The sequence below is a fragment of the Sinocyclocheilus rhinocerous genome, unplaced genomic scaffold, assembly GCF_001515625.1.
Source record: "Sinocyclocheilus rhinocerous isolate Xijiao unplaced genomic scaffold, SAMN03320098_v1.1 scaffold227, whole genome shotgun sequence".
Taxonomy (NCBI): domain Eukaryota; kingdom Metazoa; phylum Chordata; class Actinopteri; order Cypriniformes; family Cyprinidae; genus Sinocyclocheilus; species Sinocyclocheilus rhinocerous.
The window spans coordinates 663,655-686,982 of NW_015633170.1; the positions used below are offsets into that span (position 1 = coordinate 663,655).

Below are 23,328 nucleotides of genomic sequence, written 5' to 3' on the forward strand. Positions count from 1 at the left end.
TGTTATGATGACTCATGATGATGAACATTAACGACTACATTACTTAACATATAATTTATTAGAAAATGTACAAAAAAAAGTTATGAATGTCATGAAAATTTAAGTGCTGTGATGTAAATATTTTTCCACAGACTTTTGTTGAAAACCATATATGTTTTAGGGTTAACTGTATGTTCGATTAGCCAACGAATCGTTCTTTTCAGTTAGTTGGTTCCTTTTAATGAATCAATCGAGCAGAATCGCAAATAAAATCAATTTAGTCGAAGCGAATTCATGCCTTTTTGTGGTATAAATGGCCGTTCGTTTGTAAAGAACTGAATTACTAGCTATCTGTAATCTGTATACAGAAGTGTAATCTGTATATCTTTGCGTGAACACAAAGATCATTTTAAATAAAAAGCTAATAATCTAATAATATTTTAGAATCGGGTTGTGAACAGCATAATACACGTTTGGGAGACCAAACAAATCATATTCTACACTAACAACATTATTTATTGTATCTATTGCTACTGAAGGGACTCGGAAAAATCTGACTCTTACGTGAATGTGATTCACTTCAAAGAGTCGGAATTCCTGAAACGAATTACTGTGCATCATCCTTGTGTGGTGTAGGCGGAGAGTTCAAATGTTTTCGATTAATCCAGTCTGGTTCTAGAGATAGGCGGGATTTAGAGGATAAAGTGAGTCAGGATTGCAAAACCCCGGAGGATAATCGACCCACCCTGCCAGGTTCAGTCGCGTGGACGAATGTTTGTAAGATTGTATTTGTTTCTTCTGTGTGTTTTACTGTTATTTCAGCAACATTCTTGATCCTTGTAGTGTTACTCAAGCGTTACAATTAAAGCAGTAGGTAAAAAAACATATCTTTCGATTTTTGTGGAAACTGTTTGGCTGTGTTTCAAAACATACTTTCATTTTGGCCATTTTTGGTACGTTTCGAATCTGAACGCTGCACAGCCTGTAACGTTATCTTGGAGGAATGCGTGTCATTCCTGTTGTTTGACTTATCTTATTTTTCCCCCTCTTTTTTTGAACAGTAAGTAAGGCAAAGGAAGCCAGGCTTCGATTGAGACATGGGTGAGACAGCTGGAAGTGAACATGGGATTGTTACAAGATCTGCTGAGGTGAAATTGTCTTAAATGTTTAAATGCAGTACCTCTGATATTGAAACTAAGTTGATTTTGAAATTGAGTCTGTGGTTTCATTGTATAGGCCTAGTTTCATTCCACACATTGGGATGATTACATCATGAATTCACAGTTTTGTTGCTTTTGCTGAGAAAAACTCCATTTGTCTAGTATATTGGCTCATTTCCTGTGGATGACAGTTGTTTGGATGATCAGATTCAGCAGCTGCACACTCGGCTGAAGTCTTTCAAGGTAAGTTGTGTACTGTTAAATGAGTCTCAAGAGTATGTTTGCGTTTTCATATTTGTTTACCATGCAAAAGTTTGGACACTTGACAAAATATGTTTTTAATGGTCTTAAGAGCCTTTTGATCTAAATGCATATGCTTATGTGCTTGCAATTAGTTTTGTAGAGTATTTCATCATTTTACTGACTTTGCTATTATTATACAAGGTCAAGTCATATTTATTTATATAGGGGGGATTTATACAATAAAAGTTTTAAAGCAGCTTTATAATAATAATAATAATAATAATAATAATAAACAAGAAAATAACAGTATTAAGTTATTCAATTATAAAATTAATAGAGTTTCAGCTGTTAAACAGCTCTGAAAACACACTTGTCACTGTTCAGCTTAATTTAGTTCAGTGTTTATTCAATTTAGTTGAATGACAATTAAATTATTTAGAAAATAATCATACTTTGACTGATTATGTAGATCATTTGTGATCTTCTGTATCTGCAGAACTGCAAGAGTAAGCGAACCGTCTCATTGAGGTTCTCTGTCAAGGGAGTCAAAGTTTATGATGAAGATGAAACGGTAAGATTGTCTTAAGATTTCTGACATTTCTCTTTGTGTATGTCACATGGTTTAACTCTTTATGCATCTCATCAGACGCTCCTCATGGCTCACGCCATGTGTCGAGTCTCGCTGTCCACTGCCCGTCCGTCTGATGCCCAGTTTGCCTTTGTCTCCCATAATCCTGGCAATTCTGATGCCCAGCTCTATTGCCACCTCTTCAGAGCCAGACATGCCCGAGCTGTAAGCATTAACATGACGAAACCCAGCAAAGGTTTTGTGGTTGGTGTGTTATTAATCACTTTGGTTAAGAAGCGCCATATTGTGATTGTAATATTGCACATGTCGGTTCTAGAATCAAGGATGTGGTTTTCTGGTTTACAGGTTACAGTAGTGATATTGCCAAGACTGTTACTGCTTTGCTTAAATGAGAAAAACTGCTCAAACACTGTAAGAATTTAATGTGTTCTATTTCTTGGTTTTACTCAAATAAAGGCCCAGTTCCTGAACCTGCTGCTTTGCCGCTGTTTTCAACTGTATTTTCTGGAGAAGCACCCAGAGGAAGCACAGGATGAGTGTTCAGGGAAGAAACCAACTCGAACCCCATCGTTGCTTAATCAAGGTTTCCCTCTCAGTGTTAGTGCCTTGGTGTCTTTCCGCAGGGCCCCAACTCAAGGCCTGCTACCAGGGGCAAAGGTTTGTTGTCACCGTATCTAGCATATATTGCTTTATAAAGATTATCATAACCTTGATAAGCTTTCGAATGAAATTGATGCAAATGGCATAAAAAGCAGTTGGTACAAGTACTAGTTTGATACTAGTTAAAGAAATATTCTGGGTTTACTGGTTATTGGTTGTCCTCAATTTTTTTTTTTTTTTATATAAATTGTATATACAATTGAATGTAATTTTTGTTTTAAGTAATATTATCATTTATATTATTTTATATTATATCATTTATATTATGATTATTTATATTATTATTGATTAAAAAAATTATATGTATACTTTTATTTTTAAAACACACATTATAAATATATATATATTTTAATTGATAGCATGACCTACAGATTTTGTCAATAGAGCTTGTTGTAAAGGGTTGTAAATAGCCCTCAAATATTCCTTTTGAGAAAAAGTTTACAACAATTTGAATGCTGCACTGTTCTGCAGTGCGTTCATCTCAATTTCTCTGAACAGGTGTTCTCACAGCCGAGCACAGAGCAAGTCAGCAGTCCTGAAGAGGGCCCCACTTCTTCTCCGACTATAGTTCGTAAAAAGGCGATTCGACCTAAAGAGCTGCGCTCTGGAGCATATCGCTCTTTTACATTTACTCCTCTCAAACAGCGGCACCTGCAGGATAAACTGAGTGCACCACAAGGTGGGATAAGTGTTCATAGAACACTTTCGAGAGTGAGAGAGTTCATTAGGTAATGCACACACATAGTTAAGGTTGCTGGCTTAAGACACAGTGGGTTAATTTATTATACTTATCATTTATCTTTGGTTTTGGTGGTTGGTGAGTCAAAAAAGGTGGTGGGATTTCCATAATATGGATTAGTAGCGTTGTTGTTGTTTTTCTTCAATTTTCTTAAATCTTATACATGTATAACTTTTTTCCCGACAGTGATATACACTCTTAAAAATAAAGGTGCTTAAAAGGTTCTTCACAGCGATGCCATAGAAGAACCTTTTTTGGTTCCACAAAGAACCATTCAGTCAAAGGTTCTTTAAAGAACCATCTCTTTTTTTTTTTTTATTTTATTTTTTTTTTACCTTTTTATAATCTGAAGAACCTTCTTTCGCCACAAAGAACCTTTTGTTAAACAGAAAGGTTCTTCAGATGTTAAAGGTTTTTTATGGAACCATTTAGACAAAAAAAGGTTCTCCTATGGCATCGTGAAGCACCTTTATTTTTAAGAGTGTATGTGCTACTAAAATAAGATTATTCTAAACTAAGACTGAACTTGCAGTCAGTCCACACTAGGATTGCTGCAGTGTTTTCTTTTGCCAAAGAAAACAAACATGGACATATAATTTGTGAAAATATTCCTGTGGGAATCTGAAGAATCTTCGTTTTGTGAAACAGAAAAGGAACAAGCCAGTGCAAAAGCATGCAAGTCTCGCACGCCCAGTTTAGCCGAGACAGAAGAAGCTCTGGCTCAAGCAGTGTGGTGCTGGGCTGGCGTGTCTAGGTCAGTGCTGGTGCACTAAGACAATGAAGTCTGTTGTTTATTTATATAAATTTAAAGGAACGGTTCATCCAAAAATAAAAATGGCTGAAAATTTATAGAATATTTTATTCTGTCATTTGTCATATTTAGGGTCAATTGCAATCTGTTGAGATTAATTGCATTTTTTTCCAAGTTGATTCTTGGAAGATGTACCTTTACAGCACATAAAGATATATAAAATTGTTCTCTCTTTAATAAGCAAGGTAGTACATCAGCGGAATGAATTCACATTGCTTTTAATTTAGTATGTTCAGTGTAGTGCTGAGTCTCTAGTTTCCATTACAGCGACTGTAGTTCTTCATTGCTGGCAGATGATGTCTTGGGTGCCTTCCTGCTATGTCCTCATCCCAAAAAGCCCAACCGTGGGTCTCTTACAGTCCGCTTTCCCTCAGGACTGGTAACTCATGCTATTAAGAATTCCAAGGGGAAGTTCCGGCTTGAGGTGAGCAAAGATGGAAGCTTTTTTGTCAGTATTTTGTGTTACTTGCTCCACTCTTTAACTACTTGCATCAGAAGTAGAAGGTAGTGAATGTTTAATGTTCTTTTACAGAAATGCCACATTGACTTTGAAAGCCTTGCTGCTTTGATTGAGCACTACACAGAGTTCAATGAGGAGCTGGAATGTTCTCTGAGCTGCGCCCGCGTCAACCACTGCTACGATTGGGAAGAGATTGTGAATAAGAGTTCACGGTCGCTGCAGGACAAGAAAGGCACTTTCAAAAACCAAAGTTGGGTTTGAATCCTGTCTTTCATGCACTTTTTATATATTTTTTTTAATTCAGTAGTTTTTTAAAAACATTTTATACTATATATTTTAAACTTTACAGAGCTGCTGACATTAGTAAACCTTCCTAACAAGGATCTTAAGTCACTGGCACACTTTTTTGATATTTTAAAAGGACACTTCTGTTTTGCCTGTTGGCAATAACCTCAACCCACCTAAAGCACTCACATTGTTGGTGTTTTGGTTTGAATTTATTTTCTAGGGAGACGAGCACTTACGTTTTTCATGTAAATGTCAGATGTAAATGTGTACTCTACAGCTGTTGCAAAGGTGCAGACTATATACGTTTTATGTCCCATCTATTATGTCCTTTAAATTGTGTTATATGTGTTTATATTGATTTTGGGCATTTTTTCCCCCACTCATTTTATAAGAGAGCTTTTTAGCGATAACCTGAACATGTCCAGTGAATGGATTTTCTTTGCTCCCTTAATGTTTTGGAACTCTTGCACTTTTCACCTCATAAATGCACACATTTCTGTCATTAGCTTTGCACCAGTGTAAATTAAGTGTCTTGCCTCATTGCATAAACTGATTATACAGTCATTTTGTCTCCTTTTTCCTTTTTTGTGTCTTTACTTTAATGTGTATTACTTTGAAAGAAACCGGTGGAATACTGCTATTTACCCAGAGACTAGATCGTATGGTATATTTAGATATGAAAGGATAGGATAGAATATTTACTAAAAAAAAAAAAAAAACGCTTTATTAAATTATACTGCCAGTTTGGAACTCACACACAGACACTCACAAACTGGTATTCTTATCGTTATGGGTTCATGCCATAGGCGTAATGGTTTTTCTACTGTACAAACTGTATTTTCTATACTGAATCTTAACGGTATCAAACCCTAACACTACACCTAACCCTACCCCTCACACAAAACTAGTTATTTTAGATTTTCAAGACACTTAATTCTGTAGGACTTATACGTTTTTTTTTTTCCTCATAAGGACCAAATAAATGTCCCCACAAGGTCAAAATTTACTGGTACCACTATATTTGTGGGGACATTTGGACCCCATAACGTAGGGAATACCAGTAGCCTACTGTGGGCAGACACACACACTAATGGCAAAATCAAGATAATTTAATGACAGTTTCTACCTAATCAACAAAGCTGATTTCTAACACTTTCTTTTTTTCTTCCTTCCTTTATTCCCTTTCTCCACCTCTCCTTTTTATTGAGGTATATCTGCATTCTTTCGGGTCTGCATCACGATGAGCCCTGTAGCGTCACTGCTTTTCTGCAGCAGACAACAGTGCCATTTCCTGACAAATACATGCATACCATTTAAACAACTCTTTCTTTTAGCATTTAGAAACAAGCATTAGCCCATTTTTTACAGAAAATATACCACATGGGGACTGAAATGGCACCGAATGCTAGGAGTGACCCGTCATTATTTTGAGAAAGTTTCTCAATATTTCGAGAAGGTTTCCCATTATTTCGAGAAAGTATGTCATAATAATGAGAAACTTTCTCATTATTATGACTTAAAGATTTTTTTTCCGTCAACTATGGCGGAAACGGGCTTCCATAGTAAATAAATATCTGGTAATAAAAAGTTTTTCTTAATGTAAAATATATTAACATATTTATCAGTACAAGCAGGATACTTATTATATTTGATGCAAATAATATTTAATATTCAGTGCGCATGTCACTGGGGGCGCTTTGCGCTGATACAGCCGGCGCCTTTGAAGCTTGAGGTTGCTAGGCGACGCTGAAAGCCGCAGCAAGAGAAACACGCTGCTTTATTTAATTTCGCGGACCGCAGCCTGACCTCAAACGGGCCTTTACGGAATCTGGACCGGATGACAGTGTTCGTAAGCGTCGTTTCTAATGACAGAAGAGCTACTTGTCTTACTGAGAGGACTATGGCACACTGCAGTCTAATCTTTGGAGTGCTATTTCCATTTCTGTTCAGCCGATAAGCAGTGACCACGCTATCCGTCCAGATGGCATCAGAATCCGTGAAGGTGGTCGTCAGATGTCGACCTCTGAACGAGAGAGAGAAGGCCATGAACTGTAATATGGTGATCTCGATTGACAGCAGTCACTGTCAGTGTTTCATTGAGAAACTCGGAGCCACGGAAGAGCCGCCCAAACAATTCACATTTGATGGGACTTATTATATAAGCCATTCCACTGAGCAGATCTATAACGAGATCGCATATCCTCTGGTGGAGGTAATATTGATGTGTGTGTGTGTGTGTGTGTATGGGATTGGTCAGTGTGACAGCTACAGCCTCTATGGGGCCATTTGCTTTCCAGTGTGCATGCCCATAGATATGGTTATCTGATACCTGTTGTCTCTTTGGAAACAGAACACCACAGAGTTTAAATCAGTCACGGAAGTAACCTACAGCCCTACCTTTTATTGATTATTTACTAGATGCTGTGCAAGTTGGGCCCTTTAGACTCTAAATATTAAGCTTTGAGCATCTATCTATCTATCCATCTATGCGTCTGTCTGCCTGGCTGTCTTTGTTTTTGAATTGCATAATCAAATATTGTATAATTTTTTTTGCAAACAGGGTGTAACTGAGGGCTACAATGGGACAATTTTTGCTTATGGACAAACAGGCAGTGGCAAATCGTACACTATGCAAGGTGTTCTAGATCCTCCATCCCAGAGGGGAATCATCCCTAGAGCTTTTGAGCACATCTTTGAGACAATCCAGGTAACTATTTTGCATATCATGTGATGGTACCTACCATCATAGTATAAAACATCATATTTACTTGTATTATTCATTGACTTGTAATATTTAATATGAATGACAAAGTAAAATATTACAAATACGCTACCATTCAAAAGTTTGGGGTCAGTAAGATTTTTTTTTTTTAATTTAATGCTTTTGTTAAGCAATGGCACATTAATTGATCAAAAGTGACAGTAAAGACTTGTACATTGTTACAAAATATTTTTATTTCAAATAAACACAGTTCTTTTCGAATTTCTATTCATCAAATAATCCTGGAAAAAAAAATGTATCTCAGTTTCCACAAAAATATGAAGCAGCACAACTGTTTTCAACACTGATAGTAATTAGAAATATTTCTTGAGTAGCAAATCAGCATATTACAATGATTTCTAAAGGATCATGTGACACTGAAGACTGGAGTAATGATGCTGAAAATTCAGCTTTGCGTCACAGGAATAAATTACATTTTAAATTATATTAAAATAGGAAACTGTTATTTTAAATTGTACTAACATTTCTCAATATTACAGTTTTTACTGTATGTTTGTTCAAAGAAATGCAGACTTGGTAAACAAGAGAAATTTTGCAAAAACACTTCTAATGTAATTCCTATAATTAGAGCTATATTCATTGTGATATAAGTGATCTTAAAACTGAACTTTTTCTTTAAAGTGTGCAGAGAACACGAAATTCCTTGTACGAGCCTCTTACCTGGAAATTTACAAAGAGGAAATCAGAGACCTTTTGGGAAAAGAGACCAAACAGAAGATGGAAGTATGTAACCACTGATCACACATAGCTCATTGTTCTCTTGTGTACATGGACTTCATGTCTCAATGCTGTGTGTGTTTAAGCTGAAGGAGCATCCTGAGCGTGGTGTGTATGTACGGGATCTGTCCATGCATACGGTGCACAGCGTTGGGGAATGTGAGCGGATCATGGATCAGGGCTGGAGGAATCGCTCTGTGGGATACACACTCATGAACAAGGATTCATCCCGCTCACACTCCATATTCACCATTCACCTGGAGATCTGCAGCACAGGTTGGTGTCTGAATCATACACATTTACTAAGTCCTATGTAAATGAATGTATATAAATCATCTCTGTAATCTATTTATGAGCTTAGATGCTGCTGGTGAAGAACATTTGCGTGCTGGGAAGCTCAACCTCGTGGACCTTGCAGGTAGTGAACGTCAGTCGAAAACCGGTGCTACTGGAGATCGCCTTCAAGAAGCCACCAAGATCAACTTGTCCCTTTCAGCCCTTGGCAATGTTATATCTGCATTGGTGGACGGTCGTTCCAAGCACATCCCATACCGCGATTCCAAGCTCACTCGTTTGCTTCAGGACTCGCTGGGCGGAAACACTCGTACCCTCATGGTGGCTTGTCTCTCGCCTGCCGATAACAATTATGAGGAGAGCATCAGTACTCTACGCTACGCCAATCGTGCCAAGAGCATCCAAAACCGCCCACGCATCAACGAGGACCCAAAAGACGCCCTCCTGCGTGAATATCAGGAGGAAATCAAGAAACTGCGAGCGTTAATCTCTGGGCAGCTGGGATCTGTCAAACTCAGCTGTAAGAAACACAACAATTGTTTAAATTTGAATGTGTTTGAATAGCGCATTGTTGACTTTCCTTTCTGTTATCAGCACTTTTGGCAGGTCAGAAGTCAGGAGCTTCTCCAGCGGTTCTGTCACGACCCCTGAGCAACACATCAGAGAGCGAGGCAGAGAAAGACAGGATAAAAGAGGTGTGTACAGATTTAAAGTCAGTGTTAAATGTGTTGTTTCCACATATGGATGAGGTCTTCACCTCGAAAGATGAAGGATTTTTGAGGAAACTTTCTGTTTCGTGAATTCTGAAGCCTAATTACAATTGCCAGAAGCTAAAAGTTGGCTAATACGTAGGCTATAAGTGAGCTACTCCACAGTCACATGACTTAAACGTCATTCCTACAACTCTTTCAGACTCAGCTCTTTATTTAAAAACTAAAAGAGTGCCATTTTAGGCTGTTAAAGCAAACGTCTCAGGTTACTTATGTAACCATGGTTCCCTGAGTAGGGAACGAGACACTGCGTCCTCTAGGGGTCGCTATGGGGAACGCCTCGTCGTGACCCGTGTCTGAAGCATACATAGAAAAACACCAACTCGTTGGCCGGCGACAGCCATGATGTCACTACCGGTGCGACTATAGTATAAATAAGCGCCGGGAGCTACACATCATTCACTTCTTCGTCTGAAGCTTGCATCCGCAGCATGGCAAGAAACCTAGAGGACGCAGTGTCTCGTTCCCCTCAGGGAACCATGGTTACATACGTAACCTGAGACGTTCCCTTTCATGGGAACTTCAAACTGCGTCCTCTAGGGGTCGCTATGGGGAACGCCTCGTCGTGACCCGTGTCTGAAGCATACATTGAAAAAACACCAACTCGTTGGCCGGCGACAGCCATGACGTCACTACCGGTGCGACTACAGTATAAATAGGATTTATACTATAGTCGCACCGGTAGTGACGTCATGGCTGTCGCCGGCCAACGAGTTGGTGTTTTTCTATGTATGCTTCAGACACGGGTCACGACGAGGCGTTCCCCATAGCGACCCCTAGAGGACGCAGTTCGAAGTTCCCATGAAAGGGAACTAGTAAGTAGATGAGTTTTGCTGTTTTGCGTTTGTCAATAGAAATAAATGATCATGAACTCATCTAGTTGGTCTTCTTTGTTTCCAAATGTTTTTGTTTTCCTTCCTGAAGCTCAAACAGTAGAGCATTTGGCTTTAGCAATGCCAAGGTCATGGGTTCAGTTCCCAGGGAAAGCAAGAACTGATAAAACGTGTACCCTGAATGTACTGAATGTCGCTTTGGAGAGAAACATCTGCTAAACGCATAAATGTACATGTACATGTAAATTTAGGAATATGAGAAGAAACTGATGAAGCTACAGGCCGAGTACGATGCAGAACAAGAGTCCAAAGTCAAACTCCAGGAAGACATTGCAGCCTTGAGAACATCATACGAGACCAGACTCTCTTCTTTGGAGAGGTCCAGAGCTAGTCGAACACATACTACTGGTAATGTTGAAACTACAGTTTCCTTTAGGTCCATCTTTAGATTCTATATCTTCGAAATCTGGCCAAATCTTCTTGTTACAGGTGGCCCTTGCGTGGACCAGCATAAAGAAGAACCCATCACTGCACCTGTGGCTTCACAGGAACAGGCGGATGCTGACCACAATGTACCCGAGGTGCTTTGATTTCGCCTGAAACTGGGTTTAAATAGGCCATGCGGATGTGTTTTCTAATTGAGTTTTTAATGTATTTTTATATCTCACAAATCTAAATGACTCTTGTTTGTGTAGGAGAATTGGTCTTCTGCTGTTGCTAATGTCAAAGGAGCTCCCAGTGAAGAAAGTTCAGTTATAGCTATGGTTGTGGTTGCCACACCCGTTCAGCTGGACCAGCAGCATGTTTTAGAGAGGTGAAACCTCAAGAATTTCAACTTAAAATTGTATTTGTATTAGTTAACTAAACATAGAAACTATGCCATCTGCAGACAAATGGTACTAAATCTTCAACCATTGTAATGACTGAGTGTGCTTTATTTCTTCAAAATATATACCAACTGGTTGCATGATTTGTTTTGGATGTAATGCAGTGACAGAAATAGACTTGAAAGAGATTGAAACTTATTTATCGGGATGGTAGGGCTGAATTCAGGTTAATTGGGACATTTTTTGCCAGTCATCTCAATTACTTGATTTCACTCTAATAGTTATAGAAATGATGACATTGATAAACGGGATAAATAATGCTGTCTCCGCTATATTTTGTTGGCTGAAAGGCTGCAGCAGCTGGAGCAGGAGTTTGTGGGTGGAGAGCAGGTGAGGAACGAGGAGCTGAAGCAGAGACACAGACAGAGGAAGACTCTGGCCGACCAGAGGAAGAAGCAGCTAATCGAAGCTCTGAGCCAAAGCAGTGAGGACAGTGACAGCGTTCTGCTGAATGTATACGATTCCATTCAAGAGGAAGTCCATGCCAAGAGCAGACACCTGGAGAACACGCAGAAGAAGGTGAGAGATTTCAGTATTTAGATATGATACGAATATTTGACTATTACATACTTACTGTTACTTTAGTTCTGAATAAAATATGTATATTATTTGAAGTTATTAGCTAAATGTACAGAAACTATTATTTAAAATCGACCAAAAAAGCATATAAAAAGTATATTTTTCTTTTTCTTACTTTTAGATTAGATTTCTAGTTTCACTAACGAGATGAAACTGTAGAACCAGTCCAAAATGTCCAACCATCTGTTTGTGTGATGAACAGCTAAAAGCTGCCAAATTGGAGATCAGAGATCTTCAGGCAGAGTTTGAGATGGAGAGAGATGATTATCTGGCCACCATCCGGCGTCTGGAGAGGGAAGGCCAGCTCCTTCAAGGAATTTTGGAGCGCATGGCACCCCTGGTGCGCAGAGACTGTAACTACAGTAACCTGGATCGGCTGCGGAAGGAGGCGGTGTGGGATGAAGAGGGAGGGACCTGGAAACTGCCAGAGGTGGTGGTGCAGAAAACGACATTACCTGCAGGTGAAGTGCTGTGGAATGTCAGAGAATCTTTATGATCTTTGTTCAGTCAATTGTAAAAGTCGCAGTTAATTTTTATACACTATACTTTTATGTGCTAATTTCTAATGTGATCATAGAAGAAAACAAAAGAAACTTGTTCTGCACTAAAATTGATTCAGAATAAACGAGTCACCAGTAACAGCAAACCATAAAATAATTATGATACTATTTCATGGATGACAAAAACTGTGGTTCTTGGTCACTGTTTTGCAGAAAATAGTGCATGTTGCAAAGCAAATGTTCTTGTGTGATTTAAAGGTATATTCTCTCTCTTGCTCTACAGTCCCTCCTTCAGGTGCCATTGTCCCTGGCAGACTTTCAGCTCGCAGGAATTCTGCCTCAGACCTTGCCGACCCTTTTGTGGTATTCAGACACCATTAAAACAAGTTATTCTGACACTTAAAGGGATAGTTCACTCAAAAATGAAAATTCTGTCATTAATTATTCACCGAGATATTTTTGATGAAATCTGAGAGCTTTCTGACCCTCCATAGACAGCAATGCAACTAACAAGTTCAAGGCCCAGAAAGGTAGTAAGGACATCATTAAAATAGTCCATGTGACATCAGTGGTTCAACCGTAATGTTATGAAGCTACAATAATACTTTTTGTGTGTAAAGAAAACAAAAATAATGACGTTATTCAACAGTTTCTTCTCTTACGTGTCAGTCTTCACGTTCACGAGAGTACCATGACGCATGCATGTGCAAACAAGCCGCAGCGCATCCGGGTTCTATGTCAGAAAGCCGGCTCCTGCGTCAGCAGCACCACACGTATGCATCGAAGCATTCATAAAATTACAGTTGAACCACTGATGTCACATGGACTATTTTAACGATGTCCTTACTACCTTTCTGGGCCTTGAACTTGTCAGTTGTGGTGTTGTCTATGCAGGGTCAGAGAGCTCTCGGATTTCATCAAAAATATCTTAATTTGTGTTCCGAAGATGAACGAAGGTCTTACGGGTTTGGAACGACATGAGGGTGAGTAATTAATGACAGAATGTTCATTTTTGGGTGAACTAACCCTTTAATTATACACAGATACACTACAAATATACTAATACGAGATTCATGTGCCACATTCAATAATAGGGGTTTTACATTTGAAATTGCTGTCTGAGGGTCATTTTAAACTTGGATTAAAGCAATCCTGTGTTACCTTAATTATTTGTATATTTTTGTGATGTATGCATATTTAATAATAATAATGCATCTCTTTATTCCAGTTAATGTTTTTGCTTTCACTGTTTGACATTTTATACTGCTTAGCTGAAACTAAATAAAGCATGTTAGAAGAAGTGTATGTAACAAGTACAAAGTGCGTGAATATTTAAAGAGGTGAGCATTGGGCGCAAATGCAGTGAAATTCTGTTAGCACTGTAAAAGCTCTTATAATGAACTAGGGTTAAAAGTAGTCTTGTCCCACTATAAAAAATACAAAATAAGTTTTGTTCTTAACCCAGAGTTAAATTTTAACCTAGGTTAAAAAAAAGATGTTAACCCTGGGTTAAGTGTAATCTGAATCTAAGTGGAAAAGTCTTTTAGATCCACAGAATATTTCTTATGAATATGAGAAACATCCATAGCTTAGACTCATGTCTGAATGAGTCCAAATCCCTTTTTTAGCAGGAAGAGGAGGAGGACCGCTACAAGGAAATGCTCAACCGCAGTGATAGCGAGCATATCGCCACTAACTACTTCAAGCCAAAACGGAGCAGTCAGCTGTTGGCTGGCGACTCTATTAAAAACACAAGTGAGAGACTGATTTAATATAAACCATTACGTTTTCATATTCACTTGTTTCACTCATGCAACGGTTGTGTTTATAAATGTTGATCATTCTAATCATTTTCTCACAGTGAATTATTCTGGTTCAATCGGTAATGGTCCAGTGCACCAGACCTCTGTTGGGTCCAGTTTGTCTCCTCTAAACGTGGAATCTCTCCTTCCACGCCCCTTCCGTTTGGAGTCCCTTGGAGTCCCACCTGCACATGGCAAAGTAAAACGCAAGAAGAGCAAGACGCTCATCCCAACTGAGAGCAACTGACTGGACATGGTTTGACAAATCCTGCGTATGAGAGCTTAGAACGTCTATCTTTTAAAGCTGCTTTTATCTGTTTTTAATTCATATGTAGATATATAAAGATATTTTTGTTGTATTAGTGATTAATGACAAACGGTAATTTTGTGACCTAACTTTCAATTCTAAATGTCACACAACGTGGCATGAAACACTGTATAACCATAGGAATTTTAACTAATACTACCTGAAGTAATAGAAATAATGCTACCTAATGTGCTGCTCTGGTTTTATTTTGCACTGAGAGTTTTCAACATAGAAAACCCATTTTGTGGTATTTTAATGTCCGTTACTGTCTATATCATTAAATAAATATTTTTGACCTGAAAAACTAGTCTGTTTGTCCTTTTTAAGATTTATCCTACAAATGAAAGTAGTCTAATAATTATGGTTATGGCTGATCATATTCAACATGCAGACCATGTAAAACAAAATAAATTTTTCTAGGCCACTTACAGTATATAACTCATTTAATGTGAGTGGATCAAATCAAGTCTCACTTTTGTTCTATAGACTAATATCAACATATGGGTTGCAAATCTTGTTTTGTGTTGCTGTCTTCAATTTGGAAAACCGAATGTGTGTCATGTCTCTCTAGTGCACATTCTGGTGATTAACCTCTTGCAGCCAGACTCGAAACAATTAGGTGTGGTAAATTTAAATCCTAACTTCACTGCAATGAATAGATAAGTAAAATACATATTCGCTTTGTGAATTTGTGCGACTTTGGAGCCCCCTACAGTTCAATAAGTGGAATTCGCTGTAGTAAAAATGTAAGTGTCGTAATTACAGTGGATAGCTCTGATATAAATAAATAAAACTTTAATTGAAAAATCTATTAAATAAAGATGCGAGAGTGTTCAATATACTGTTAAATATATAAAAGACACAGGATTAATTAACAGGATTTAAGAAGAACATGTTTTTTCCCCCCTCAACATCATTGCTCCACACTCTATCCCAGTAGGTCGTGGAATAAGCACCAAAAGCGGTTTGCCATCCGCCATAAAACGGAAAAAGACGACGAAGGATAGCTCTGTTGCTGAAGTAATTTCGTACCGAGAACAGACGTTTTGGAGGTGAGCGTGGCAAAAGAAACAGAAGCTATTCTTATTATTAGTCAGTTTGCCACAAAAACATTTTGAAATTGATATTTAAACGTTAAAAAAAAAACACTAGAAAAGCACTATCACACTAAAGTCAAGCTGAGTATCATCTGATACGTTAAAGTTTTTTAACAGCCTGCTCACAAACTGTGTGAGGGCTAATCAAAATCATTATCATAGTTTCAAAGCTCACAATTTTTATCACCTGATTCATTTTTTTCACATGTGTTTTATTAATCTAATTGCATTGGGATTGAACCAGTTAAATTTTTCACCATGGTTTCAACCACAACCATACCAGTTGTAAAGGTTTAAATTGTTGGTTATGCAAAGCACAGTGCTTGGACTTCGATACAGTTTAAGCATAATATTCTGCTATCTGATGATCATACAGCACAGCAACCAGACAAACTTGAAACCAAATAAGAAATTATTGCTTTATTCATGTGTGTTCTGTGGTTAAACATTGCCGTAATTTATGGCTGCTTTCCATGTGCATTATTGTGTGGATTTGGTTAGATGAGCAGCTGTCAAAGGGCAACTGTTAACTGAGTAAATACAAACAGAAGGAACCATTCTCAGTACAAGTCATGAACTAGGTCACATTGCGAGATAAAGAACTTTAATGACAGATGAATCTGAGAGGCCAGGTAACATGAACACCAGTCTGTTGGTTGCAACTCAAGATAATGCGCTAATCCACTGAAGTGCTGTGTCAGATCTCACTGACCGGTGTGTAAAATGAGGAGTTTGACTGATAGCTGATCTTTGGAAGCCTGGGTTCCTCAGGTTCAACAGTCTCTGGTGAAGCAGATATAGCCCACTCCATTGTATTTGGAAAAAAACAGGAAGTGACTTTCTGAAGCAACTGATTAGCAAAATAGACATGATTCATAAAGGAGCAGGATTTTGGAGCATCTACTTAGGTCTAGTTCCAAATTAAAGTTATTAGGATCACCTGGAAAAGTAAACATACTCTATTATCGCGAAGGCGTCCATTTGTTATAGTCACTATTTAGAATCAGTAATTAATGGACTAAAGGTAAAGTGCCACACTGTATTACTTGGTTGAGTTGTAATACAGTGTGGCACTTGGTTGAGCTGATGTTGGTCAGTATGTTTTTACATTTTTCTGAGGAATCAGCCTACCAGTGGCTTTTAACATTATAAAATTGCACACTCCACTTTTATTATTTGGTTGTTAAGTCAGACGTCATGTGCCACAGTTTCTGGGTCCAAACCATACAGTCTATGGTCCAAACGCTTCTTCAGATGCCAAAAGCAAACAACAAACAATGATAATATACACTCAGTGTGTGCTGCAGTCCTACTGAAAATCATGAACCTAATTTTTATCTCCATACCCCAATCTTAGTAGGCTACAGAGTGATTATTGTTTTAAAAATTTTTTAAATATTGGTCTCCAGGACACCATGAGACCGGGTATTACACTGTGAGAATGAACAGTGCTCATAAATGTCTGTTGTAATGGTATTCTCACTTAAAACGGAAAAGAGCCTTAGACCCAGAAGCATTATTTGATATATCACGACTGGAGAGAATAGTCAACAAATCTCAGTTTTTCAGCAATCCTAGTTTTCGTAATGCCTCTCTCCGATCCCTTCCGATGCTAGGAACCGACACATTGAAGCCTTTGGAACGAGATGATGCATGCAATTCTGCTTTTATGGAGGCCGATTCATTAGAATCCATTTGTGTGTCTGTAAAATGGTTTTTGGTTCCTACTGTAGAAGAACTTGATTGGTGGTTCTGAGAAACTGCATTTAAGACTGTGATGTTAGATCCTGACAGTCCCATCCCAGTGCGTTCCAGTGTAGCAGATTTCCTGGTTGAAGCCATATTGGCATACTGTGGAAAAGAAGAAGCTGGCGAAAGATCGCTCACAGACCTTTGGTGGAGAGGACTGCAAGTTTGTACTGGCTGATTTGGAGCAAGACATTCCTTTGTGGTCTGGTTTTGCACCAAGTTTGCTGGGGACTCTGAATGCTTTAGTCGTTGACAGATTGGGTTCTTTGTATCCTCCTTGAGGAGACCCAACTTGCAAAGAGCCTCCACTCTTACGTTCTCTGGGTTCATTAATTTATCCACTGTCAATACTCCTGAGTAAGGCATGGTTGAGTCGATCTTAGGGTTGGAGGCTTCTTCCTGGTTCACTGGGACCTTGTGTGGGGTTTTCATTTTAGGTTTAGGGGCCACAGGTGGAGGAGTGGGCTTGGAGCTCCTACTTGTCATGGCCTGTGTGAGAGTTTGGGATCCAGAGATGCCTCCCTCAGGATCTTTATTTGTAGAAAACTGCTGTTCTCCGGTTTTGGCTTCTGTAGCATTGGTTCTCCACATCGATGCACTCTTGCGCAGATGCACCAGAGCCTCATACGAGAGTGGTCCTCTACGTGCCACATTCTCTGGCTGATGTTTATTCTGTTGTTCTTCCACTATGTCTTTACCGCCTTTGATTTTATGTGGAGGTGGTATCAGTACCACATTGACTTCAGAGGGAACCCGTGGAGCTTCTTGATGGAGCTCACAAGCCACTTTGGGTGCCGTCTTTTTCTGGGATGCAGCTATTTCAGGTCTGGTTTGGATTTGTGAGTTGTGGTCTGCAAGGACAAATGGAGTAGGAACCATATAATTCAGAATGTCATTTTGCACTAAGCTGCTAGATGAGAATGGACCTTCAAATTGGCTTTTGGGTACATCTACAGACAATAAAAGAAAATATATTTTACTGCATTATAGGCAATAGTAGTTATAAATACTACATGAGCAACAACACACCTTGACTAGGAACCTTGCTGAGTCTTGTTGACGAAAAGAGGTGGGCCGCTTTGTTAGCCACATTTCCTCGAGCTGGCAGCTGATCAGTCTCATCATTGGACAGGCCACTGTCATCCTCCGTATCCAGTGACTGAATGGTCTCCTCTAGGTACATGAGACAAGCCTTCTCCTCAGCAGAGAGATACTCCAGACTTTCATCACTCTAAAACATAAATTATTTGCATTTGTGGACGGGTTTTAATGTGTGTTTATTAAAGGGATAATTCAACCAAAAATGAAAATTCTGTCATCATCTTCTCACCCTTATTTTGATCAAAACCTGTATGACTTACACTTTCAGAAAAAAAGGTAGAAAAGTTGTCACTGGGGCAGTACCTTTTCAAAAGGTACAAATATGTACCATTTAAATAAAAATTTTGGTACTTACCTTTGTACTACTTGCACTTTCTTCTGTCTTCTTCAGAACACAAAAGAAGATATTTTGAAGAATGTTTTTGTCTTAAAGGCAATGGGGCCCAAAACAACCCTCAAAATATCATCTTCCAAAGAAGAAAGAAAATCATAGTGGTTTGGAACGACATGGTAAATGATGACAGAATTTTAATGTTTTGGTGAACTAACACTTGAATATATTTTATCAACGTTTTCTAGACACATCAAACAACTGGAGATGTATAGCGTATTTAAATGTATTTTAACAATATGTACAGTATGTATTCATAAAAAAAGTATGTCTTACGAAGCATGAATTGAAGCTGACCACGCTGTCACAGCTGCCATTACTGTCAATCTCGCCCATTGTGTCGAGGCCTTTGCCATCTTGCCACATGACACTTATCGGCATTTGCAAATTATGGAAACCTCCACCCTGATATGAATTCAAAGTTCTTTAACAATGGTGATGAAACTGCATTTCCCTTTAAAAAAAGAGAATATAAAAAAATGCTTGAGCAAGCATCTTGATATGCACCCTTTGCAAGAATTGGTTATATTAGTAATAATAGTGGAAATTGTAAAGCAATTAAAATTGTAAATACATGAACTTAAATTAGCCAGGAATTATTTGTATTTTTGTGTACGGTATATTAAATGATCAGATGATGTGAATGAGATTACAGCAGACGTTACTCTGAGCTTATTTAGTTGGATCAAGTCCGGCATGAATGGAAGATAGTGAACCATCGGTTGGTTTAAAGCAAAACTTTGACCTCCAATTCAGAGTGCACAATGCTAAATAGACAAAAATGTTAAATGTGCAAAAAGTTCTGCTCATCAAGTTTAATTCTTTAATATTTTGTACTACAGAAATGGTTTCATATGTACACCTTATGAAAGATCAGCAAGAACAATGTCAATACACTTTGTTTTATTAGTCATGTAAAAGGCTCTCACTGTTATAAATTTGCATATGACGTGAATGATGATAACGCATTTTTTTCCTTCAGTGATTACAATTACAATACAATGCAAATGTAAGAGCAAACAGGATTTCTTTGTGGATAGATGAATGAAGCAGTTGCAGTTGAATGAAAAATGAAACTATCATCAGTATAGCACAACATTTGTTTTCAAATCTGTTGTAGGATACAATGCAAATGTAACAGCAAACAGGATTTCTTTGTGGATTTGCAGTTGAATGAAAAATGAAACTATCATCAGTATAGCACAACATTTGTTTTCAAATCTGTCAAAATATCATTATATTTTAAAAGTTGATCTGCAATAATCGAACTGTAATCAGTAAGCCATATCACAATGAGTGTAGAAGCAAAGTCCATTTCCACAGACATAATAAACCCACTGGCCTTTTTTATCTAGTTTATATAATCTTAATAACATACTGCTAATCAAATGTTTGGTTCTTTTTGTAATTGCAACACTAATATGTGCTTTGAAACACCATCGTCTTTTATGCAGTTCTAGAGAAATAATCTATGATCATAATAACACTGAAATGACTTTATTATACATGTATGACCTGTATTACACAAGAAAGCACACTTATCTAGTTATTTACTTTAAGGGTATGTGAAACTATCAGTATCAGACTACACTAGAAATGAATTCAGTGTTTAACACCTGGGTAAGACAAATAATAGGCTATAGTAAATAACAGCGTGTATATTTATTTAAATCTGATTTTAATTGATACATTTCATCACATTATTTACAATTGCATAATTCATTTTCTATTCATCTCTGGTTAAAATTCTGTTATAATTTGCCTTTCCCTTTAATTAAAATCTTAAGAATACTTATATGCAGAAATAAATATATGAATCCTGAAGCATGCCTTAATAAAAGCTTACCTCTAGTGCAGAAACGAGATGGCAGCCCAGCAGGTTCACGTGCTTCTACAGTGTCAGTGCTGTGAGGTACAGTGAGGTGTCAGTACTGTACATAAGGAAAATCAACCAATCATTTGCGTCTCTCTCCTGCAGCAGCCAATCAGAGAACAGACCGGTGAGTGTAGAGAAAAAAACGAACGTTCGTGTAAAAACAGTAGTTTAGTGACGGGAAAATACATATGAAAAACGCTTAGTATATACTTAACTACACATACTTCTCTGCACACGCCTGGAATGACAAACAAACGATGACAGAAAGTGTCAAGAGAGGATCACCGGCAAATCCTGGTTAATCGCGTTATTAAGGGTTTCTTAAAATAACATTAGTTTAAGCCCCGTCAAATGGAACTGATTTGATCCTGTTCCACTAACTGGGATTCATTAGGCTATGTTTTCACACCACATACAAGCGATCAGTTTTAACATTTATTTCTCAAAACTAATTAGTTTTTAAGGTACTTCCTACTAATAAGAAATCCAATCGTGTGGTAACTCTTCAATCGGTTTTAACATTTATTCCTTAAAATTCACTTTTAAGGTTTTATCTACTACTGGTGCTTATGCTACTCGAAGAAATCCAATTGTGACTAACTATTCAATCGGTTTTAACATTTATTCCTTAAAATTCACTTTTAAGGTTTTATCTACTACTGGTGCTTATGCTACTCGAAGAAATCCAATTGTGACTAACTATTCAATCGGTTTTAATATTTATTTCTTTAAACTAACACGTTTTATGGTAGTGGTACCATAAACTACTGTAAAAAATCCAATCACGACTAGTAACTACTCATTAGTTCTTATTCCGATGTGATAGTAGTCTATATATTCAATTACTCACCATTTAGTCACTATTGCTAAGGAGTAAGTACTATGTAGTGAATGAGGTACAGGATTGTTTGTAGATTATATATTAGTAATTCTAAAATAATTTCTTGTAACAAAATAGATGCTAGTTTAAGAAATAAATGCTAAAAGCCATATGCAAACAACATTTTTACATTTTCTAAAGAATATAGAGTTGTACTTGTCTGCGCAAAACTACAATAGGTTGGTTGGCCGTGCTAAGTGTGTTGGGTGTTGTTGCTAGGCGGTTTCTAATTCTAGGGCATTCAAGATGAAATCAACATTGGGGTTCCTGGTTAAATAGGAGTTATGGAACAAATTGCTTGGTAAAGTTTAATACTAACATTAAAGTTTGGGAGTAGTAGTAATGTTTGCTTTAGTAAACCACACTAATTAGTTAACAATTAGGCAAAAAATATAAAAGAATATTTATATATATCAATTCAAGTTTATTTATCATTACCCAGTATAACCAGTGATTTTGATTGCTGTACATGCAGTTTCTCACTCCTTAGTGTAACACTGATCACAGCCATTTAGAAAAAGCACTGCAAAATAAAGTCCTTTGGCCTTACAATGGCACCATTTCTTCAAAATAAAAGGGCTGCAAACAAGTAAACAACAGTGTGGATAGTACCTGACTGAAAAATACTGAGAATGTACATCATCATCATCAGGCCTTACAAGATGTTTTCTCTCTAAAGTTCATCCACACTCTAATGCTATGATACTTTGCTACACTAAACCTCTAATATCGGCTCTGTAAGCAGGAAAATGTTCAATATGACACATTTCATCACTTAAAATGTAAAATGAAAATCACTACAATCACTCTTCCTAACAATATGTCATAGTCACTTGAGAGAGAATAAACACGTTTTGCATAAAACAATCTTGCGTGGTCATTTGCAGAAAATACACAAGTACCCTTAAAAGAAAAACAAAATCTACAGATTCACAAAGTAGTTCAGTGAGATTCTACTATCAGCACCATTGTTGTCCACTTCAACTTCAAATCCACGCTTTCTTTCTAACTAGCTTACTGAAAATGTGTAAAAATCGCATCGAGTATTCTGAGTCGACACTTGATCTATGTGAGTATTTCAAGTAACAGGTACAATGGAGCCAAGTGAACTTAAGACTTCATGTAGTGCCATCGATTGTTCAGAAGCTGTGCGTATGGACCTTAAAAAGACAGATAATATAATAAATACAGTAATGCCATGATTAAATTAGATATCATGAAAGGCATGTTTTTAGCTGTGCTCCACCGTTTTTTTCAATACTACTCTGGCCACAGAAGCACTGTGTGTGTGAAAAGATTACCATATTTGATTAATTGTTAAAAATGATCAATTACGCCTTATGCGATCACTCGTTTAAAGTTTTGTTATTTGTTAGATACTACCAAGAGTTTAGCTAGCACTGTCAAACAGCTGTTACTCACACATCTTTGAGCTGCAGGCAACAGAAAAGTGTTTACATGAGGTCATGGGTGAATCTCACGAAAACACGTCTAGGTCACATTTAACAGTGAAAAAAAAAAAAGACATTATATTTAAGATATTTTTAACATCATTTTCATGACATTTTCATTAAATTATTAGATGTAATACAGTAACTTATTTTCCAATTAAATGACTGCTATAAAATATAAAAGCAGCCTAACATAGTAATACTACTATGTATAAATACTTCATAATTTATAATACCATACTGTATTACTAATATTAAATGAGAATTATGAAAATAGGCATCAACAACTATAAACACACATATAGCTTAAGATGCCTGTTAATAATTAACAGTTAAAGAAATTTTTTTGAATCGTGATTTAAATAATTTTTTGAATTGTGATT

The 23,328-nt window shown here is 37.4% G+C and overlaps 3 protein-coding genes across 5 annotated transcripts; 2 read left to right on the forward strand and 1 right to left on the reverse strand.

Annotated features, from left to right (window-relative positions):
* The first annotated feature begins 633 nt into the window (after positions 1 to 633).
* LOC107743262 (SH2 domain-containing protein 5-like) lies at positions 634 to 5,493 on the forward strand. The gene is made up of 10 exons (XM_016556419.1): positions 634 to 756; positions 1,041 to 1,127; positions 1,302 to 1,382; positions 1,879 to 1,953; positions 2,029 to 2,175; positions 2,428 to 2,628; positions 3,130 to 3,310; positions 4,019 to 4,124; positions 4,449 to 4,605; positions 4,714 to 5,493. Exons 2-10 carry the CDS (start codon positions 1,077 to 1,079, stop codon positions 4,900 to 4,902), a joined length of 1,188 nt encoding a protein of 395 aa, XP_016411905.1. The 5' UTR covers positions 634 to 756; positions 1,041 to 1,076; the 3' UTR covers positions 4,903 to 5,493.
* A 1,408-nt stretch (positions 5,494 to 6,901) lies between these two features.
* On the forward strand, positions 6,902 to 14,694 carry kif17 (kinesin family member 17). Its single transcript, XM_016556417.1, has 14 exons — positions 6,902 to 7,141; positions 7,490 to 7,636; positions 8,333 to 8,434; positions 8,515 to 8,704; positions 8,790 to 9,242; positions 9,317 to 9,417; positions 10,577 to 10,733; positions 10,815 to 10,906; positions 11,021 to 11,139; positions 11,503 to 11,731; positions 11,994 to 12,252; positions 12,575 to 12,654; positions 13,920 to 14,046; positions 14,153 to 14,694. The coding sequence occupies exons 1-14, from the start codon at positions 6,911 to 6,913 to the stop codon at positions 14,338 to 14,340; spliced, it is 2,475 nt and encodes an 824-aa protein (XP_016411903.1). The 5' UTR covers positions 6,902 to 6,910; the 3' UTR covers positions 14,341 to 14,694.
* A 1,884-nt stretch (positions 14,695 to 16,578) lies between these two features.
* Positions 16,579 to 20,749, reverse strand: LOC107743280 (specifically androgen-regulated gene protein-like). Of its 3 annotated transcripts, XM_016556438.1 has the most exons (5): positions 20,585 to 20,749; positions 19,392 to 19,505; positions 19,015 to 19,192; positions 18,276 to 18,477; positions 16,579 to 18,196 (listed from the first exon to the last, which is right to left on the reverse strand). In XM_016556438.1, the coding sequence occupies exons 3-5, from the start codon at positions 19,117 to 19,119 to the stop codon at positions 17,055 to 17,057; spliced, it is 1,449 nt and encodes a 482-aa protein (XP_016411924.1). In that variant the 5' UTR covers positions 19,120 to 19,192; positions 19,392 to 19,505; positions 20,585 to 20,749; the 3' UTR covers positions 16,579 to 17,054. The 3 variants fall into 3 exon arrangements, with proteins under 3 accessions (XP_016411924.1, XP_016411925.1, XP_016411926.1); XM_016556439.1 differs by lacking the exon at positions 19,392 to 19,505 and having other exon boundaries at positions 20,585 to 20,624; XM_016556440.1 differs by lacking the exons at positions 19,015 to 19,192; positions 19,392 to 19,505.
* Between the last annotated feature and the right edge of the window lie 2,579 nt (positions 20,750 to 23,328).

What these genes read in the sequence shown, in the direction of transcription:
- LOC107743262 (XM_016556419.1), top strand. Translation starts at nt 1,077, where the DNA reads ATGGGTGAGACAGCTGGAAGTGAACATGGGATTGTTACAAGATCTGCT. An exon ending in TAAACTGAGTGCACCACAAG is followed by an intron (nt 3,311 to 4,018) that starts GTGGGATAAGTG and finishes TTTGTGAAACAG; the next exon opens with AAAAGGAACAAGCCAGTGCA. An exon ending in AGGGGAAGTTCCGGCTTGAG is followed by an intron (nt 4,606 to 4,713) that starts GTGAGCAAAGAT and finishes GTTCTTTTACAG; the next exon opens with AAATGCCACATTGACTTTGA.
- LOC107743280 (XM_016556438.1), bottom strand. Translation starts at nt 19,119, where the DNA reads ATGCCGATAAGTGTCATGTGGCAAGATGGCAAAGGCCTCGACACAATG. An exon ending in TCAGCTTCAATTCATGCTTC is followed by an intron (nt 18,478 to 19,014) that starts GTAAGACATACT and finishes TTTATGTTTTAG; the next exon opens with AGTGATGAAAGTCTGGAGTA. An exon ending in CAGCAAGGTTCCTAGTCAAG is followed by an intron (nt 18,197 to 18,275) that starts GTGTGTTGTTGC and finishes TATTGTCTGTAG; the next exon opens with ATGTACCCAAAAGCCAATTT.
- kif17 (XM_016556417.1), top strand. Translation starts at nt 6,911, where the DNA reads ATGGCATCAGAATCCGTGAAGGTGGTCGTCAGATGTCGACCTCTGAAC. An exon ending in CTGACCACAATGTACCCGAG is followed by an intron (nt 10,907 to 11,020) that starts GTGCTTTGATTT and finishes TTGTTTGTGTAG; the next exon opens with GAGAATTGGTCTTCTGCTGT. An exon ending in GAAAACGACATTACCTGCAG is followed by an intron (nt 12,253 to 12,574) that starts GTGAAGTGCTGT and finishes CTTGCTCTACAG; the next exon opens with TCCCTCCTTCAGGTGCCATT.